The sequence below is a fragment of the Perna viridis genome, chromosome 2, assembly GCF_037379345.1.
Source record: "Perna viridis isolate PV_CMFRI_1.1 ecotype Kerala chromosome 2, ASM3737934v1, whole genome shotgun sequence".
In the NCBI taxonomy this organism is placed as follows: Eukaryota; Metazoa; Mollusca; class Bivalvia; order Mytilida; family Mytilidae; genus Perna; species Perna viridis.
In genome coordinates this window covers 17287584-17306316 of record NC_142446.1, presented here as the reverse complement: position 1 = coordinate 17306316, position 18733 = coordinate 17287584, and the positions used below count along the sequence as shown (strand labels likewise).

The following is an 18733-nucleotide window of genomic DNA, read 5'->3' as shown; positions in this document are numbered from 1 at the left end:
AATATTTTTTTCTTTACGTTTCGACACCAAGTAATATCTTCATGTTAATTTGGAAAGGGTTGAAAGTATTTCATGATGATTTTCTAAACAACGGTATATATATTTACAATTTTAAATATTATTAACTTGTCTTGCAAATGCTTCAGAGCATTGTTTAACCTTTTCAAAATCTTACTAAATGAAAAGTTTTGTTTTCTATTTTAAGATTAATTGGTTAAATCTGTGCCATTGGATTTATATTCTATTTGTCGAGATCATATTTGTAGTGAAGTTTTTTTTAAGAAATATTTTCTGACATCTAAAGAGCTATAGGAATGATAAGCTTTTTTGTAGCATACAGAATATGTTTTAATCTATGTCCGTGGTCAGAAATTGATAATCACAAATAACCTTAAGTAGTAATGCTCCTAGTGTTGAATATCTTTGAATGTTTTGTATGAATCTGACGCAATTTGGGCTGGTCTCAATTTGTATAATCCCGGGAATTTGAAAGTGTGTGTGAATGTCTGTATAAATGTAATATTGAGTAAACACTTTGAACGTTTATCTACAAAATCAGAGTAGGACTCTAGTGATTTCTTTTTATGTAGACTGCCACATCACTGCATATGACTGCAAAGATCAACTACAATTCTATAGTTTGCTACATGATAAGTTTCCGCAATATAGTCTCTTGAATACTAGTATACATGTAAGATGGTTGGAGTAGAAACCTTGCAGAAGAAGACAGATTTTGTTGTTTTCAATGTTAAAAAAAAATGATATATTATTTTTTTTTGTTTCGGCGGGGGATGTAAAATATATGATATTTTTGCACATGCTTTTAGTGAGTTCATCCATTTTCATTTATATTTTCTTCTGAATAATAATATTTAATTTTAAGTAAGAATATGACTGTCCAGCTCCGTGATAAATACATTTTAGTAAATCCGTATTTTTATGGTATCGGAACGTGTTTTACATAATTTATGTTGTTGGTGATTGGAGTGCGTAAAAGATGGCGCAATAAAAAATAAAATCGAGAAGTTTAAAATAGTATTTCGTTGAATGCTAAATCGCTCTACAAGTTCCCCAAGTTGAAGCCAACTCTGTAACACGAGTGCCTGTGGTTATGTTTACTCCTACAACGTAATAGGTTGGAATTCCATTCCTCCATACCCCAACCTCTTACTTCCGACCGCCATATTGCATAACGCTCGTTCCGCCGTTCCTTGAAATCGGCAGAATTATTGTAAACTATTTTCCATATACATTTTATACAGTGTCTTTACCATTACACAGGAGAAGGTGACTAAAGAAAAAAAATGACCTACCTGATGAGAAAATCCATCAATCCTGGAAATCCTTTGTAAAAGCAGTTAAAATGAACTTCATATTTGGTTTTTAGCTTTTTGAGTGTGTAATTCCGGTTGATAAAATCACGGATTTTAAAAATTGCGAAACGAACATATCAAATTAACCAGCGAATTGCCTTTACCAACTTTAAATTCGTTTTGTCAAAAATATATTGTATTCCGTAAAATTAGTGACCTAATTCAAAATTGCTGTTCATTTTGACAACTCTCTTCATTACAAATGTTTTCTAGGTATTTAACAAATATTTAGAATTTTTATCGTTCGATTTCCGGTAGGTTAAACTTCTTTTATGTAAATAAAAGACATAAAGTATTTTAAAACGCATGTTTAGCTAATTAACATTAGCGATGGCTTTCATCATGTCAAATGCTAGAGGTTAGGATGGCACCAAGTCACAAAATAGCTTGCCAGACAACCTCTAGCATTGCTGGAGTATGGTTATATTCAGTCAGTGACCGTATTTCACATAATACAGTTAATGCATTTTGACTGCACAAATAGAACGATATATATATCTATTTAAACTCGTGCATAAGAGGACAATTTGATTCTGAGAAGGGGCTGCCAAATTTTGTGGGGTCAAACTACTTATTTTTGCAATTTTGCACGTCAAAATAACATTTTCAACCATCCTGGGGCAAGATTGATTATTTCCATTAAACTGTAGGAAGTATCTGAACTGAGGTCAAATAATTCATTATTTTTTTTTGTAGGAGGTGTAAGCCAGAATATTTAGTTTCAACTTTTTCAGGGCCAGAATATTTATTTCCAAAAACTACTCTATAGTTCACTATCCACTAGATCAATAATTGAAAACATGCTACTTACTCAGCTTTCTCTGTGTAATATTTAGTCATCTTAGATCATATATATTAAACAAAACGAAAATTTTCACAGTATATGGTGTTTATAATTTTGCACTTGTTTAGGTTTGCCAGAGCTATTAGGCACTATTTTAAAATATTAGAGCACGATATTGCCTAAGAGACAGGCTTTGAACCAAGTTTATAAAAGTATGTCTCATACGCTGCCTGAGACTTTTCAAATATTCACATCTTATTGAGAAATATTCTGTTTCTGATAAAACAAATATAGATAATGGAATTTCATTATATTATCAATATATCTTCTGTACTGTTTTCACTATCTGGATGTTATTCTGTGCTATTTGTAAATGCAACATACCTGAAATTATTAACCATATTGGAATCAGAAGGAGATTTAGCGCACACCTTGTTTTATCCAACATTTCCTTCGTCACTACCTGTGTCATAACAGGACCATAGCGTTCGTTTGCAGCTTTATGGTTTATGGCTTGATTTTCCCATTTGTTATATGAATTTTCCTTATTTTGACTATGGCCTGAAGTTTTTGCCTATCAGTTAAGTAATTTTGTTGTAACCCTTTATTTTTGCATATGTAGTTGTACTTACAATATAAAACATGAATTCAAGTGTAAAAGGTGCTATGTAATTATAAAACTCATCATTTGTATCTTTATATTAATTTTCAAAATGACATATTATCCGAAGAAAATTGATGTTTTCGTTAATTTTGATATAGGAATCAAAATAAGACCTTTTCGTTAATTTTTAATGTCTAAGGACGCTTTCTTTCGTTCGGATAGTATACATTTATTAAACAATTGAAAGAAATGTTAAAGATAACTACTTTAGAATGAAAACAAAACATTTCATATAGATCATACCTATTTCACGTATCATCTTTTTCGGTATGTTTGAAATTTAGTTTTGTGTATTTTTATGATGTGTTACATTTTTTGGAGAATTTTTGACGTTTAATATTGGATTTGTCATTTTACATCTTTATTCACTTTATCAAACTGTCAAACGTGTTATATACTAGGAAATACCCCTATATGGAGAGTTCAGGATTATGGTCATATTCGAGTCAAGTTTAATAGATCGGCTGCTAACCTGTACACATAATCGGTGGTATTAGGATCCGTATACCATCTTAAAGATGCACATTTTTGAATTATAGGTTTCATAATGGGTGTATGATATCAACTCAAACGAGCCTCGGCGAATAACAAATCAAGTAACAAATGAATGTATAAGAATACAAAAATTGATATTAAGATACAAATATTATCAGTTGTATTAGGATCTGTTGGCCCTGTCTTAAAATGCAACTCTTGGACTATTTTTTATTACATATATGAAAACAATTTTAACTATATTATTTAAATTTTCTATCAACTAAAATTTGAAAGATTTTCTATCAACTAAAATTTGAAAGAGTAATCAAGGGAACCAAGGTTACAGCGGTAATCAAAAGAATATAATCCAGGGACAAAGACCAGACATGGAAAACAGACATACACAACAAAGAACATAAAGTAACTAAAATCATACATACAAAGTAACAAAAGCAAATGAGCAACTCGGACTCCATTAAAACATGGGAGTATTGATCATGTGCTCCGATAGGGTAAGCGTTGAACTTCGAAATTTCCCGAAATAGAATATTAAGAAGCTGACTGCCAACGGAACTTCTCACTATTTCATTAAACTTGCTATGTATATAGTTACGAAAAAAATAATTCTGTAAATTTTGAGAATACATCATTAATTTGGGATGATGCAGGGAAAAACAAACTTGAATTGTTAATATATCAAAAGCCAGTTCTAAAAAAAAATTATGCAAATTCATTCATTTCATTATGGCATGAAAAACAAAACTAAGTAAATTTATTCAAAATATCTTATTAGTATCATATGTGCAGCACCCATATTTGTTTAAAACGTTTGATCTATATATTTTGTAAATTTATTCTAAGTCGAGACCAACTTATTCGTTGTTTTAAAGTTTAGATAAATATTAGGAAATTTAAATGATTTCCATATTTACAGCCTTAAGAGAAAAAAAAATGTCTTAGACCATGTTATTTAAACATGCCTCAATCTTAAGATTACTCCGTTTAAGAGGCCATAGGTCATGAAATACTCTACATTTTATAGGATACACACCTCAAGACTCTTACATACACCAAAAGCATAGTCATCGAAGAAAGAAGTGGCAACCCGTAGAAAATCATACAAAAACAGGGCGAACTCGGGGGCTTCTGGAGGGTAGTCAATTACCACTTACTGTGCTGTTAGTAATAGGTTAAGTTCTGTGAAAAAGTGGAAGACTATCTATGACAGATGGGGGTTGTTGGTCATGCTGTAAACGAACATTACTTATCAGTCAATCTGGACATGTTGACAACCTCAGAAATTTAGGAATAGTGACTTAATTCTATGGTCTTTGTCCCGGTGGTTTTTGCAGAAGTCGCTGAACCCCGTCTTAAAATGGTGCAATAGTCAAAATTTCTATAGAACAGTATGAGATTGCGTGCGCCGGAAGGCAGTTAGCAATGGGGAAATTCAACGCATTTGTACATTGTGAGAAAGTTTCCTATATGATTTATCAGACTGTACATCGAAGATGTCGTTCTAATGATTGTTTTCTCATTGCCCTCTGTAAAACTGTTGAATAATTATTATGGAGACGAGTTATTTTAACATGTGCATTTTTCATTGCTATATGTACACGCAAGTATGTAAGAAAAGAAGTCAGTGAAGTCGAGGAGAAAAGTTAACGCTCAGATGTAACAACTAATGCAGCGAAGAAGATATAGGACAGTATATATAACAAAAAGAAAATTTACCAACTACCCGGTATTCCATTTATGCAAAGAAATAGATAGAACTCATTTTAATTTAGTGAAAGCAGCAAAAACAAAACAAAACAATAAAAACAAAACAGGTGATTAACCAATCCCAGTTTAATGTGTCCCATCACAAATGATACACTAAAGATCTAGAAACATTGTGAATATCTACATGGACTGACTTGAAACTCCCTATTGCATAAAAACATTTGCAGTAATACAGGAAACATAAGGACTTTATTCTTGTTGCTTGCGGGGGTCATTTTAAAGTAAACTATTAATAATAAAAACAACAGTTTATCACATTTCAGTCATCCAAAGTTATAAGGATGTTTAAATTGCTAATATACACAACAGAAATTTATGTTTTTTTTTATTTTGAAATGATCTCAAGAATGTTCTAAGATAGCAAATTAGTAGTCTTAAAGTTGGGACCAAGTTAAGGACATATCTTAAGTTAAGGCTTTTGGATAATACGACTAAGTGAAAATATCATAAAAGGGTAATAGGCCTAAGACACTTTCGGTATTTTCTTGTAGTGTATAATCCAATAAAAAGGAATACCTTTTATATATTCTTAAATATAACCGTGTTTTATTGTGATAAATGTATAATTTTAATATATTCTTATAATTCTAAAGTCTCTCGTCATTCTTAATAGAATGGTATAATTTTTAATGATTGTATAACATTTTTTTTTATTTGTCATGTTTTACTTATGGTGAGACTATGATAAATTATTGAATCTGAATCTGAATCCAAAATCTCTTGTTAATAGTAAGTCAAACAAAAAATACTTCAATCACTTTATAAGGCATTGATGACGAACAAAAAATAAACAAAACAAAACAAAACAATATCGATAAATTCTAAACCCAGTTTATACAAAAGATGTTGGTGCTTCTGATAAAAATTGTCTCTTTATGTTCATATGTAACACAAAAATATTTTATGCAAAAATCACTATTTAAACGATTCGGAAATTTTGTATTTTTCTTGTTGCATGCAATTTAGTGTTAGGATCCACCGTAATCATTAACTTGTTATACTACCATATATAAATACTGTTAGCTCCTTTTTCAAAAGTGTTTTATGTATTTCTCAGGGATCTCTGTTTTAAATTTTTTGGGTACTTTTCAACTTTTTTTTATAAATTATTTTGTCTGTTATATATATGATCATAATTTTGGTTTATAATCTAAATGACAGTGTTCAGGGTCTTTATTTTAAGTAACTTTGCCAGATAAAACGGGTATTTTGAATAATGGTAATTTGACATTTAAGTCCACAAAAGTTTGATTTCCCATACATATCAAACGACCAAGGAAATCCATGTCGAATTATAATTTCCTTTGCTTTGTACAAAACATGAACCATTTTCCATTATATGATACATCTGTTTATATGGGTGAAGCTTAATAATTACTAAATATATGTTATTATAATCATTTTATTTTCGGGTAACAGAAGTAAATAGAAAATAATATAAATGAGCCCGGTTCCTACTAAAAGAGCAAGTGTTGACATTTTACTTTTTAAGTTTTAAATTATTAAATTGAATGTTTATATTCATGGAGGGTGATACAATAATCTTTACTGATATGTGTAATCATTTTAACATGTTTTAGTTAGTATTATACATATAGATCAGATTAATTCCCAGTTTTAATTACCAAAAAAATATAGTAAAGTATGATAACGAAGATATGATATTGACAGCAAAGTTTGAATATCGAGTACAAAATGCTTGTGTAACCAGATGGTAAAAGCATCAGGAACTATACCGCTGGCAAGAAAATCGGATAGATTTCAAGTTCATTCCGGTACGACTCTGAGTCCTGCTTTTCAGTTTCATGATGAAGGCGCTAAATATTCTTTGAACCAAATAATAAACTGATGGATATCCCAAATTTTATGGGAATTTGAACTTTATTATTTCTTTCCGGCCGCAAATTTGTGCTAAAAGAAAGAAAAACAGTGGTGTAAATTGTTTAACAAATACCGCAATTGCTTTCATTATAATTTCATTCTAAAGAAAAAAATCAATTCAATTCAAATATCAATTGAACAATAAATTGATTAAAAAAAACATTAACAATTTACAGGATTCTTTCCCTATAATATGCAATTTCAATAAGCTAGAAATCTGAAATTCAAATTTGAAATGCTTAAAAATTTCTTCTGTTAAAAATCTTATAAAAAAATATCCATAAATGCTGTAATATTGTATAAAAAGCATTATATATTGAATTTAGATATATCGCTCTGTAGTAGTAAAGACTTAGGCAGTTTGAAAGTATTGAATTCATGCTTTGTTCCTTTATCTACAGTGAAGAAATAAAATAAATATGTTTATTATAACTATTACGGGATACCACATTGTATATATTTATAGGGGCTAATTTTCTTAGAAAATTTCTTATTGATATGCAGCTCTCACTTCTATGATAAATAAGAAAATATCTTAATAGAGCCAAATACTGAAAAAAAAAACAAAACAAAACAAAAAACTAAAAAACACAACAACCAGTTAAAAAACCTAAATTAAAAAAAAAAAAACAACATAAAACTTAAAAATCCAGATTTGATCAAATATTGAACATTTAATAACATGTACGTAACTAGCAGAAGGAAAGGGACTATTTTGATATTGATAAATAAAATAAAGAAATAAGATATCTTGAGAATCAATTTTATTTAATTGTAGTCGACCTATAATGGAAAAAAAAAGTTGGCGCGTGTGTAAAATAGAAATCGGCACAATTGAAAAAAAAAAAACCGGCGCAAGTGTAATGCAAATCGACGCAAACAAAATGCAATTAACCTTAATACTGGGTCTAATAAAAAGGAGAAGAATGTGTTTCAATAGTATAAATGACATGAGGGTAAATTAGATATTTACCTGACAACTGTTATAGTTTTTAATTCGATGTATTTGAATTATGTGTAAACACATTTATATTGAGAGAATAAAAATAAACTCGTCATTATATTCGAAAGCAAAATTTTTGATATGTGAGAGAGAAAACCTTTTTTTTCTTTTTGTTTGATTTGTTTGTTTTTTTGTCATTTAATTTGTTTGAGTATGTACAAATTTGATAAATCAGACGTTTATTTTAACGAGATGTTAGTATTTAGCTTGATAGATCTAAGAATGGTAATTTCTAAAACAAATCTTGATTATTTTTTGCAAATTTATTTAATACACAACACCAAACAAACGTTTACTTACTTAGTTAATAATTCCAAACTAAGTATTTTAGAATTTTAAAGAAATTCACTCTTACCTTGATTTGTTTATAGTGTGTTTCCACGTTATTTAAAATTTTAAAACTGAACCACCTAATGCGTAATCATTTATGGTAAATGCATGAGTAAAATGTGCAAGTAAATGCCCGTTTCTAATCTGTTATGCTATTTCAAGAAGCACAACGATTCAATGGTAGGAATCCAGGTGTAGAATTCCATAACCAGTTATAAATGACGTTACCAGAGATTGGTTAAGCAATAAAGTATACAGAAAACTAGTATTTTTATCATTACCTCTTATTGTTTGGTCATAATTCATTTCGATTATATAGATTTCAATTGTTTCTAGACCATTGGCAATGAAATTCATAGTGACCGGAACATCAGATATAAATTAAACGCAGTTGAAAGCATAACGTATTAATATGAAAATGCTATCTAGCCCTGCTGTTATTCGCTGGTATAACTGTAGAAGATTTTCATTAGCTCGGAACTATTTTCACTGATCCGTAGGAGGAACTTAGATTAGCATGATTGGCATTGAAACAAGTAGCATCCAATCACCGTAAAGTTATGATGTTAGTAGAAGATTGCGCCGGCCCATGGCCAATTTTCAACAGACCTAATAGTCACAGTAATACAAGCCATTGACACATTTTCTGCAGACTGTTGATTCACTTTGAGACATTTTAAACTTCTAAAGATGAACTTTCAAAGTCGATAAATTTCGAGATTACCGTGTTGTTTTGACCCTTGAGAAGTCTCCTACAAGAAAAGCCTTTTAAACAAAAGTTCGAAGTCATCTATTTTGATGCTCGACATTTTGTCAAAGTATTCGAGTATGGGTAAGTTATTTAATCGTATTCTTTCTGTAATGTAAAGCAGTAATTATAAATTGAACTATTTTTGCTAAGTTTCAGATAGAACCTTTGTGCATGATATTATTATTGTTTATCGTCAACAGTTATCATACCTATCATTTTGAATAAAAATTTAAAGCAAACAAAGAAATATTTTATGGAATGCTATCAACTGAAATGTGCAAGATAGAGCCTCATTATGCATAAAATGTATAATCGTTTATAACAATTGAAAATTCATTAGGGGTAAAAGTAAAGATATGCTTGTTTTACGCATGACATGGACGAGTAAATGTTCCATGACAAGCTGTGGAAATGATCGTCTTATCGAATGGTATTGACAGAAACATGTGGCTTGAAATTTTTATATCAAGTTTAAACGATTGACCAAAGGATACACTAAATTCATCTGAATATCATAGCCCCACTGGGTACACAGATTCTAGATACGTAGGATTTAAATTGTATTTGACGGGAAATTAATCCATCCTCACGTCCAGTTTCACTGATGCTGATATCATTTGCCATTTTTCTTACCATATCAAAGATATAGGATATCAAAATTACATACTTTGTGTGTGAACTACATGATTTTTATCCCTGATAAAGATAATTTATTAGACAAACAGGATTGTTATTGCAAGTGTTTTAATTTGAACTTGATACTGTAATATTTCCATCACTTTTATAACTGTTTTCATTTTGTATGCATTATTTGTACCAAGAGTTTGTTACAACAGTATTCTTAGTATTGATACTTTTTTTTTATCTTTTTAGAGCAATCTTCTACCTTTGGAGAAGTAAACCAACTCGGCGGTGTTTTTGTAAATGGAAGACCTTTACCGAATGCCATCAGACTAAGGATAGTTGAACTTGCTCAGTTAGGAGTCAGACCGTGTGACATTAGCCGACAGCTTAGAGTTTCACATGGATGTGTTAGTAAAATACTTGCTAGGTATAATGAAACAGGCTCAATTCTTCCTGGCGCCATTGGTGGAAGTAAACCCAGAGTGACTACTCCCAATGTTGTAAAACATATAAAGATATACAAAGAAAGAGACCCTGGAATATTTGCGTGGGAAATAAGAGATAAATTATTAGCTGATGGTGTATGTGATAAATATAACGTGCCATCTGTCAGCTCTATAAGTAGGATACTACGAAATAAAATAGGAAATGGTGGTGCAAGTCCAGGACAGCCACAACCATACGAGAATAAACAGCAACAATCCGTTGCATGTTCTGCCCCGGGCCCTATTTACAATCAATTCTATCCATATTCTTGCCCAGCCCCTTCAATGCCGCAGGTGCAAGTACCGCCTCCTCCTCAAATGCAAAACCAGCCACATATTGGACATTTTGCTCCAAATAAACCACAACAAAATACTGCTGGTTGTGTGACTCCTTGTATGATGCGTGCTTGGGCAGCATCTTCACATTCCGTTAATGATATTCTAGGATTTAGACCACCAGTGCCGCAACCGATGCCACAGACAATGCCACCGGACAATCCTACCATGACATCTTTAGGACAAAACTATAACATGAACTATTATGGAATGAAACCAACGACAATGTCACCTATGTACTTACAAAGTTAAACAATTTTTCGCGCAGTAAGTTTTATGTAACTTAGATATATTTTGTGACCATTAAATTACTCTGAAAGACCGAATTTTATCTTTTTTATTATTTTTTTTCTTGCATGGTATGTTGCAAAACAAATGAATCTTAAATTATGGAATACTATTATGCGTTTTAAACGATAAATATTTTTATGAATAGACAAAAATAGGCAAAAAATGAAGTTAGAAAAATAAATTGTTGGCCCAAAATTTCATATTTGCTTTTACCTTTCAATACTAACATTAAGAGGGTTAAATATGAATTTCTTTTTGTAAATACAATTTCATATTGAAGACAAAAAATATCTGTTGAATATTAACAAACACCTTTTTATAAAAAAAAAAAGATATAAATAAAAATATTAAAAATTTTCATATTACGCCTAGTAAAGTTGAATAAATGATCAGTCGATTTAACAAAATTGTTACTCTACCCTTTTGTTGTTGTGTTTTTCTCTTTTCTTGCTTGTTAGTGTACCTTTTTATTTATCTATCTTTTTCTTCGTTTTTTTTTTGTTTTTGTTTTATTTTAGTTTGTTTGTTTGTTTGTTTGTTTGTTTTTTTTTTTTTGCTTTTTGTTTTTGAATTGTCTGGTCGTAGGAATAATAGATTACATATAATGAGCCATTATTTTTTTCTTATTTGAATCTATATATAATGATAGTATATATATATTCATAAAATGGCTCAATGAAGGAAATCAATATGTTTGTACGTTTAAGATACATTCATGGTACATATTTTCGTTACTAAAGATTACTTTGTTGCGTGTACCTCCTGTGCTTATAAAATATTATCTTTTCATCCTACTACTTTTTTTGAAAACAGTATTTGCTTATACTTGTATTACGTTCGTAAAAATTACCTTTCTATGCGACACTCTTTCTGTATTTTTCTTATTTTATATTTGTTTTTTTTTTTATCTTTTGGCGTAAGAATATAGTAAAGTAGTTGTCATTTTTCCACAATCCGGTTAAGTTGTTTTGAACTATTTATACCTCCTTTTATGTAAAATTATGCATTGCCAAAACCTACAAGGTAAATTCAGTTTGGATTCGTCAGTTTTTTTAAACACTATGATATGTTGTATATGAAACACTTATTTTTTTTATTTGGATTATACTTTTCATTGGGTATCTAAAATCCTTATTGCTTCCACACCTGAATGGACGACTGAATATTATATGCAATATTTTATCTAACACCTGAGTGTGTTTTTTTTCAGGTGGTTTAATTAACTTGTTTAATTATGAATTAGAGCCTCTTCCAGATACAATCAGCCTGGTCTATGTAAATAGAAGTTTTGCTAATTATTTGAACATTCTCTTTAATGGCATATGGTTGATCACTGGATAAATTGACAAGAAAGAACGTTCTTTTACTGTATGCCTGTCTTGTACCGAGAATGATAGAATAATCAACACAGCGTCACTATGAAAAGAAATATACAAAATTATTTATTTGTAATTTTGAATAATGTACATTATTTTGAAATTGCTTATAACAATTTTTTACATTAATTATAAACAGATAAATGTTGCACTTAAATATTAAAAAGCGTTCTTTGAGGACCAGGATTTTGTATCGCTAAATATGATTACAAATAAGGTACTCCTACTAGGCAAAGTAAAATTGTTTTGATGTGTGTTAATAATTGTCCTAAACAGTATTTGGGCCCTAACAAAAATTTTGTTATATTGCAGGTTGTTTTCCCATTATTTTTTTCTGTTTTAACTTAAAAGGTAATTCGGAAGCAGAATATGCACAAATAACGTTAAAAATGCGCGATAAGTAAAGTTTTAAAGTAGTCTGCTTGGAAATGTAGAATTTCATATTGACTTATATTGAGGTTAATAAGTTCTAATCTCAAATAAAGAATGAATGAATAAATTTTATTGTCATTAACTCTAGACATAGTTAAAGAGAAGATAATACATTAAATATATATATATATATATTATACAGCATGTGTTATGTTATAACATAACCGACATTTTAGTCTTTGTTATATAGCTAAATAAATGCTAACCAGGAGGATGGAGTCTCATATTAATATTTTTTTTATAAATCTATATAGTTTTTTTTTCTAAAATGACAATGTCTTCATTATTTAAAAGTTTTTCAAATTTAATTATGTAAATACCTTACGTACAAAAATGAGGCAATAAACTCAATAATAGGAAGTTTTACTTATTAAAAAAAATTAACTAACATACAGTATATTGATATGCATATAAGCTGTGGTACAGATTTGCGCGTGTAATATATTGAAAATTATATATATATTTAAATAAATATTAAAATAACCATTGAAACAAACACGAAATTTGAAGATAAAGATAATAAAAGCATTTGCATCAAATTGGTGCTAGATATCCTCATGTGAACGATTGACATAAATATAGTAAGATATGTTGCCAAGCAATCGGATGAATCTAATTTTCAAGTTCATCATTTAACAATACCCTAAAAGGACATCTCGAACATATAGTTAATTTATTTCATTTTATCTATCCTAAGACACCCAATGTATATATATCCTACTGTTTAGGCTAATATAGAACTTGTTTCAAAGATCATCTGAACAAAGGTCATATTATCTCTTGGATATAGATAGCTGATTAAAAACATTCTATTTGTATATTTAAGTGACAGTAATAAGATTTAATGTTTTTAAAACTAATTCCATCTATTTTTTCCTTGAATATTTTTGCGTTGTTCTGTTTGTTTTATAAACAAAACGACATATCCGCAGAAATCTAAACCATTTTCTTTTTTAATATATATATATATATATATATTGGTCGTACTGAAAGTGTATTATGACACCTCATTATAATTGTTCTAAAGTGTGAACCGAATTCTCATGTTGTCAATATAGATATATTGACTTGGACCTTAGATACATCCTTGGATGATCTATGGACACGCTCAAGTCTAAGACACCTTTGAAAGTATGGTAAATATATAGTTTGGCCTGAACATTGAAAAAAACACTTAGTCACCAGACCTTCCCCAAACTGTGAAAAGTCTTGAAGTTTTCTTACCAACAGCTTATACAAATGCTTTGAATTTTCAAGGAATGAATAACATTTCATATCATATATTTGTATTCATTTAAAAACGAGGAAATAATATTTAATACTAATACCTGAAAGCGGCAAAAAAGTGTAATTTTCATCTTTTGTCGGTTAACATGTTAAAATGATTTAAATTCTTTTCCTTTCGAATGCGCACCTTGCATTTGGAAATGAAGACCTATATTTACCTAAGCATATTATCAATGATTTATTAATATGTTAAGAATTTAAGCTCGGGGCTCGTATTTGGTATTTCCTTTTTGCGTCTGTAAGAAAATGGTCATAATTTAAATAGTTGAATAAATAACTGGTACTTTTTTCAATGTTTAAATGCAAGTACACTCATTACATACAATAACAAGGTTTCCTTCACACTACCTGACAAAATGATGAAATACTCACTAAAAGATATTAACAGGGTGAAAGATAGCAAGACACAGATTTAAATAGTATACAATTAACAAACATTTCAAAACACTGTATTTGTACTATTGCGCAATAATCTTAAATGAATTAAGAGCATCGTGAGTGGCTTTACAAAGACAAGAGCGCACAACTATGGACCGGTTACATTCGTGTATTTGCCGGTAAATGGAAATACAGGTATATATGTTACAATAAAAGTGTATAATTACAATGTAGTAATAATTAATGAGTAAATAAATCATATAATGTATGAGCATAGTAACTAAACATCTTAGGATATATATAAAATTCCTAGTTCTAACCAGAAATTACATTTATTGTAAATATAACATGTTGGTTATTATACATATTTTCTAAAATTTACATTAGTTATGTATAATTCTTTATTATACACTGTAACATATATATGGCATTATTTGTTTGACAGAACCATTTTAGGAATTGCCACATACAGACTTCGCTTATATTTGAGTAGTACATGCATGGTGTATAACATAAACTGTATCCACATTACTCTTGTATATCTAGTCTACATTTACTGCCTCAGTTTGCATTAGACTTATTCAAAAAACTGTCTTCATTTTATGTCTAATTTTATTCAGTATTTAAACAAAATGTTTGTCCTTATTGCATCAAAATTTCATTTTTGTTGCCTTAAAAATACCCCCATCGTAAAGAAAGACGATATTTGATATTCCATTGCAATTAAACTTTTCTGCTATCATTTAATGTGTACAAAACATCTTAAAACAAACTCGTTGAACTTAATAAAACCGATCTATCTAATCATACAAATTACAAGTAACTTTTCAGTGTCCATTTCATATTCAATAACCGGTAGCATTTTGATTGCCTTTCTATAGTGCAGCTTCATTGATGATAAATCACCAGGGCTGCCAACATAGGATACATATAGGCAACTTTATACCTAACAGATATCTTGTGTGGGCTTATGGTGCTACAGAAGATATGTTGGTTTGCCATATGGCCCTGGTTTTACATCCGGAAGCTACGAAACTCATCGAAAAGGTGTTATGTACACCGATAAATTAATGAAGACAAAGTGAGGGTACCAAGTACTGGCCATAAATTCTATAATGTATGATCATAAACCACGACCAAAACAATGTCAAAACACAGATGTATATGGAAACAGTTATTCGTTAATATCGACATGGTAATGCCATGAAATCATTTAGAAAGTTATTTATATTATTTATACAGTATATGTAGTGGAATACAATTGAATTATTTTCAGTCATTATATAATAGTTCTGTTTTTTTTTCATTTGAATCATACAAGTCTACAAACATACAGATTTGGTAATATGTGATGTGTGTGTGTGTGTGAGTTTTTCCAGATTTTTTTACTTTGAAAATTACGAGTGTTGTTTTTAATTTAATAATATTCAATCTTGTAGTAACATAATCCTGTTCCAGAAGCCTAATTGTAAGAAGTCTAGCGCGACACAAAAAGTCTGCGTAGTTACGGCAAGCTCTGGCATAACGTATGATTTGTGATATGAAAACGCTATACGTAAGTGCTGAAGGGATTTAGCCACAGAGAAAAGGAAAGTTGACAATTCTGAATGAAAATTCATCACGTTTGTCGTAAAGTTTGGTCAATAGTTTTCCTTTACGATCGATCTTTAAGTGTAGGTCAAGATATGAGGCTAACTTAACAGTGTCTGTAGTATCCTTTATCTCAAGTTCTTCGGGGTAAATTCGATGTATCAGATCACCGAAAGTAGGATTGTTTAAATATGATACGTCATCTATATAGTGATCTATATAGTGGAAACTGAGATTAAAGGATCCAGCTAAACGATATTCTTCCTTTCGGATCAGATCAGCTATAACGTCAGCCTCATAAGAGTGAAAGAATAGGTCAGCAAGTAGAGGAGCACAATTTGTTCCCATTGGAATGTCGACCGTTTGTTGAAAAACGCATCCACCACACTGGACAAATTTGTTGTCGATAAAAAATTCCAGCATTTTGAAAACATCTTCTGTATATTTGGAAGATAATTTGGAATTATGTTTTATAAAGTATGAGGAATCTGTACCAAGAACTATTTATTTGTATCTAGGTGAACCATCTTTTTTGGATAAACAATGATGCATAATGTGTTTAACTCGGGATTTTAACTGAGTATGGGGAATAGAAGTATAGAGTGTGGAAAAATCGTAGGTTTTAATGCTATTATATTCTGATAAAGATCTTGAATTGAGGGTCTCCAGAAGATCTTTCTATTTTTTTTTTCAGGATCTACATTGAATTAATACTACTACGGGAGTAGCAAGTGTTGTGGTAGGACTGGGCACCCTTTTTGACAGCTGTGAGTATAGAAGTTAAAAGTTTTGAAAAAAAGCATGGATATACCATATCTCATTTAAACTACATTGCACATGTACAATTCACCCATTTTTTTGCAACAAATGTAATTTACATAATGAAGTAATAACATGCTATATGACCATCACAATGCTGGTTTTAAGACAGAGTTGTTGTGCAACTAAAGCTTCGTCGTAAGACATTATACTCTCCTAATCAATGTCATATGACATGGGTTAGGATATTTTCGTTATACAGGCCCCAATATTAAAAGAAAATAATTTTTAAATGTCGATTATTTCGCTTCATATTCAATGAATATTTTCAAAATAACTCAATCCAGACCGTTGCCGGTCATCTTCAGAGCTTCCAGGATAGATGGATTGTAATACTTCTCTCGGGTTAGAATAACAAGTGTTCTTCATTGATTGTATGTTTCCGTAGTTACTTAAAGATGTCTGAAAGAAACTAACCACAAATAGGTTTGTATAATATCAGTGTGATATTCTGGGGGTTGGTTAAAACAGTACGACGAGGGACAAATTATGCGACAACATAAGCGGGTTATCTACCTGATAAGACGGAACATGCTATTAAAGTTCATGTTAGTCCCAAAATATGTTACGGATATTAAAAGCAGTGCAAATACATAAATTTACTCAATTAGATAGCGTTTCTAGTCCAGATTCCCACACAGTTATTAAAAGAAAAAGCAAATTGTTCTTAATTGATAATGAAAGCACACCATTAAAACAAAAGGTGGTGAAAAGTTTACCTGTCAGATTAAAGCTAAATTTGAGAGGTATGTTGTGAGACGGTGTCAGGTGTTAACGGTCATCAGCACAGTTCGTGTAGCTGTGATCATTTAAATCACCCATGTAAGTCAACGTGAATTTACTGATTGATTGCGAGTCATATTAAAATCTGTAATGTAATCTATTCTAATGTTATCTATTCTAATGTTATTTTTAAAAAATCAAAACATGTAATAGTTTTTATCTGTATACTTTAAACAGACTTCTGCCTATAAAAGAAAATCACAAACCAATAAAAAAATTAAAATATTTTAGTAGACCGGTAATCAAAATACTTAGACACATATCTAATAACGTAATCGAAAACCATCTTTATAGTCTTATATTGGAAATGGTATATTTCTCAATAAGTTTTCAATATCAATAACAAAAATACCAGTAAGACATAGGATGTCCCTTAGAACATCTCTTCTATACTTGAGAAGAGCTAGTATACTGCTGCACATGTGAGAAAAAACAGTAGTTTTGAAAATGGTCTAGTTTGTCATACATTAAGTACTTACATTACCGCAGTCTTCTTAATCTGAGGTCATTTATTGTGATGGGGCGGGGGAGGGAGGTATAGATCAAATAGATAAATCAGATCAAAGTTGTGAATTGAACATCGATATATATATATATATATCGAGATAATGTGAAATATAAGGACATATCCTCCGCATTCGTCCTGTCTTATGTTAGACTTTGATTAAAAAAAACACAAAAATTAAATTAAAGAAATAAAATCAGCGAGGAAACGGGCTCAATAATGCCGTCTTTTTTATTTTATTTATTTCGGTGAAGCACTTTTTGATCTTTTGGACATTTTTAGTTAAGTTTTAGATAAATGACAAATTAGCCATAGTTATATGGAGTTAACCGCATTCTAGACTTTCCTGTCTTTATAAGATTTTAATTTTTTTTAATATAGAGCATATAAATTAACAAACATTAACTATATGATAGGTTGATGCTTTACTAGGATGTTATGATATTCCTCGTGATTTGACTTATTTTTTTGGAACTATTATTTGCCCTAACATTATCCTAATATATATATACAAAAGTACTTTTTCGTCTTTTCAGAATGATGTCTGGGTAAATAGTTGTGTTTCAGCAAGGCTGTATCTTTTTATGTAGTAATCAAGATTAAGTACAACAATGAATGTTCTTGAATGTAATATATTTTGTGGAAGTTATATACTTTATTCAGATCGTTCCCCGTCATCTAAGAAAGATCATAATTCTTAAACATCCGCGACAAACAGTTTAGCGCTTTGCTGCGCCTCCGTGATTTATTTCTCCCGCCATATGTTTTGTACATTTTGG

The 18733-nt window shown here is 30.2% G+C and overlaps 1 protein-coding gene and 1 long non-coding RNA gene across 3 annotated transcripts; one reads left to right on the top strand and one right to left on the bottom strand.

Moving 5' to 3' along the window:
• Nucleotides 1-6469: 6469 nt before the first annotated feature.
• Nucleotides 6470-8583, bottom strand: LOC148623865 (uncharacterized). The gene is made up of 2 exons (XR_015919523.1): nucleotides 8323-8583; nucleotides 6470-6994 (listed from the first exon to the last, which is right to left on the bottom strand). It is a non-coding gene; the product is annotated as an uncharacterized LOC148623865 (long non-coding RNA).
• Nucleotides 8584-8928: 345 nt separating this feature from the next.
• LOC148623864 (paired box protein Pax-1-like) lies at nucleotides 8929-16888 on the top strand. 2 transcript variants are annotated; one of them, XM_088566117.1, is made up of 3 exons: nucleotides 8929-9129; nucleotides 9922-10760; nucleotides 16542-16888. In XM_088566117.1, the coding sequence occupies exons 1-2, from the start codon at nucleotides 9096-9098 to the stop codon at nucleotides 10743-10745; spliced, it is 858 nt and encodes a 285-aa protein (XP_088422243.1). In that variant the 5' UTR covers nucleotides 8929-9095; the 3' UTR covers nucleotides 10746-10760; nucleotides 16542-16888. The 2 variants fall into 2 exon arrangements, with proteins under 2 accessions (XP_088422243.1, XP_088422242.1); XM_088566116.1 differs by lacking the exon at nucleotides 16542-16888 and having other exon boundaries at nucleotides 8930-9129; nucleotides 9922-10819.
• Nucleotides 16889-18733: the final 1845 nt, after the last annotated feature.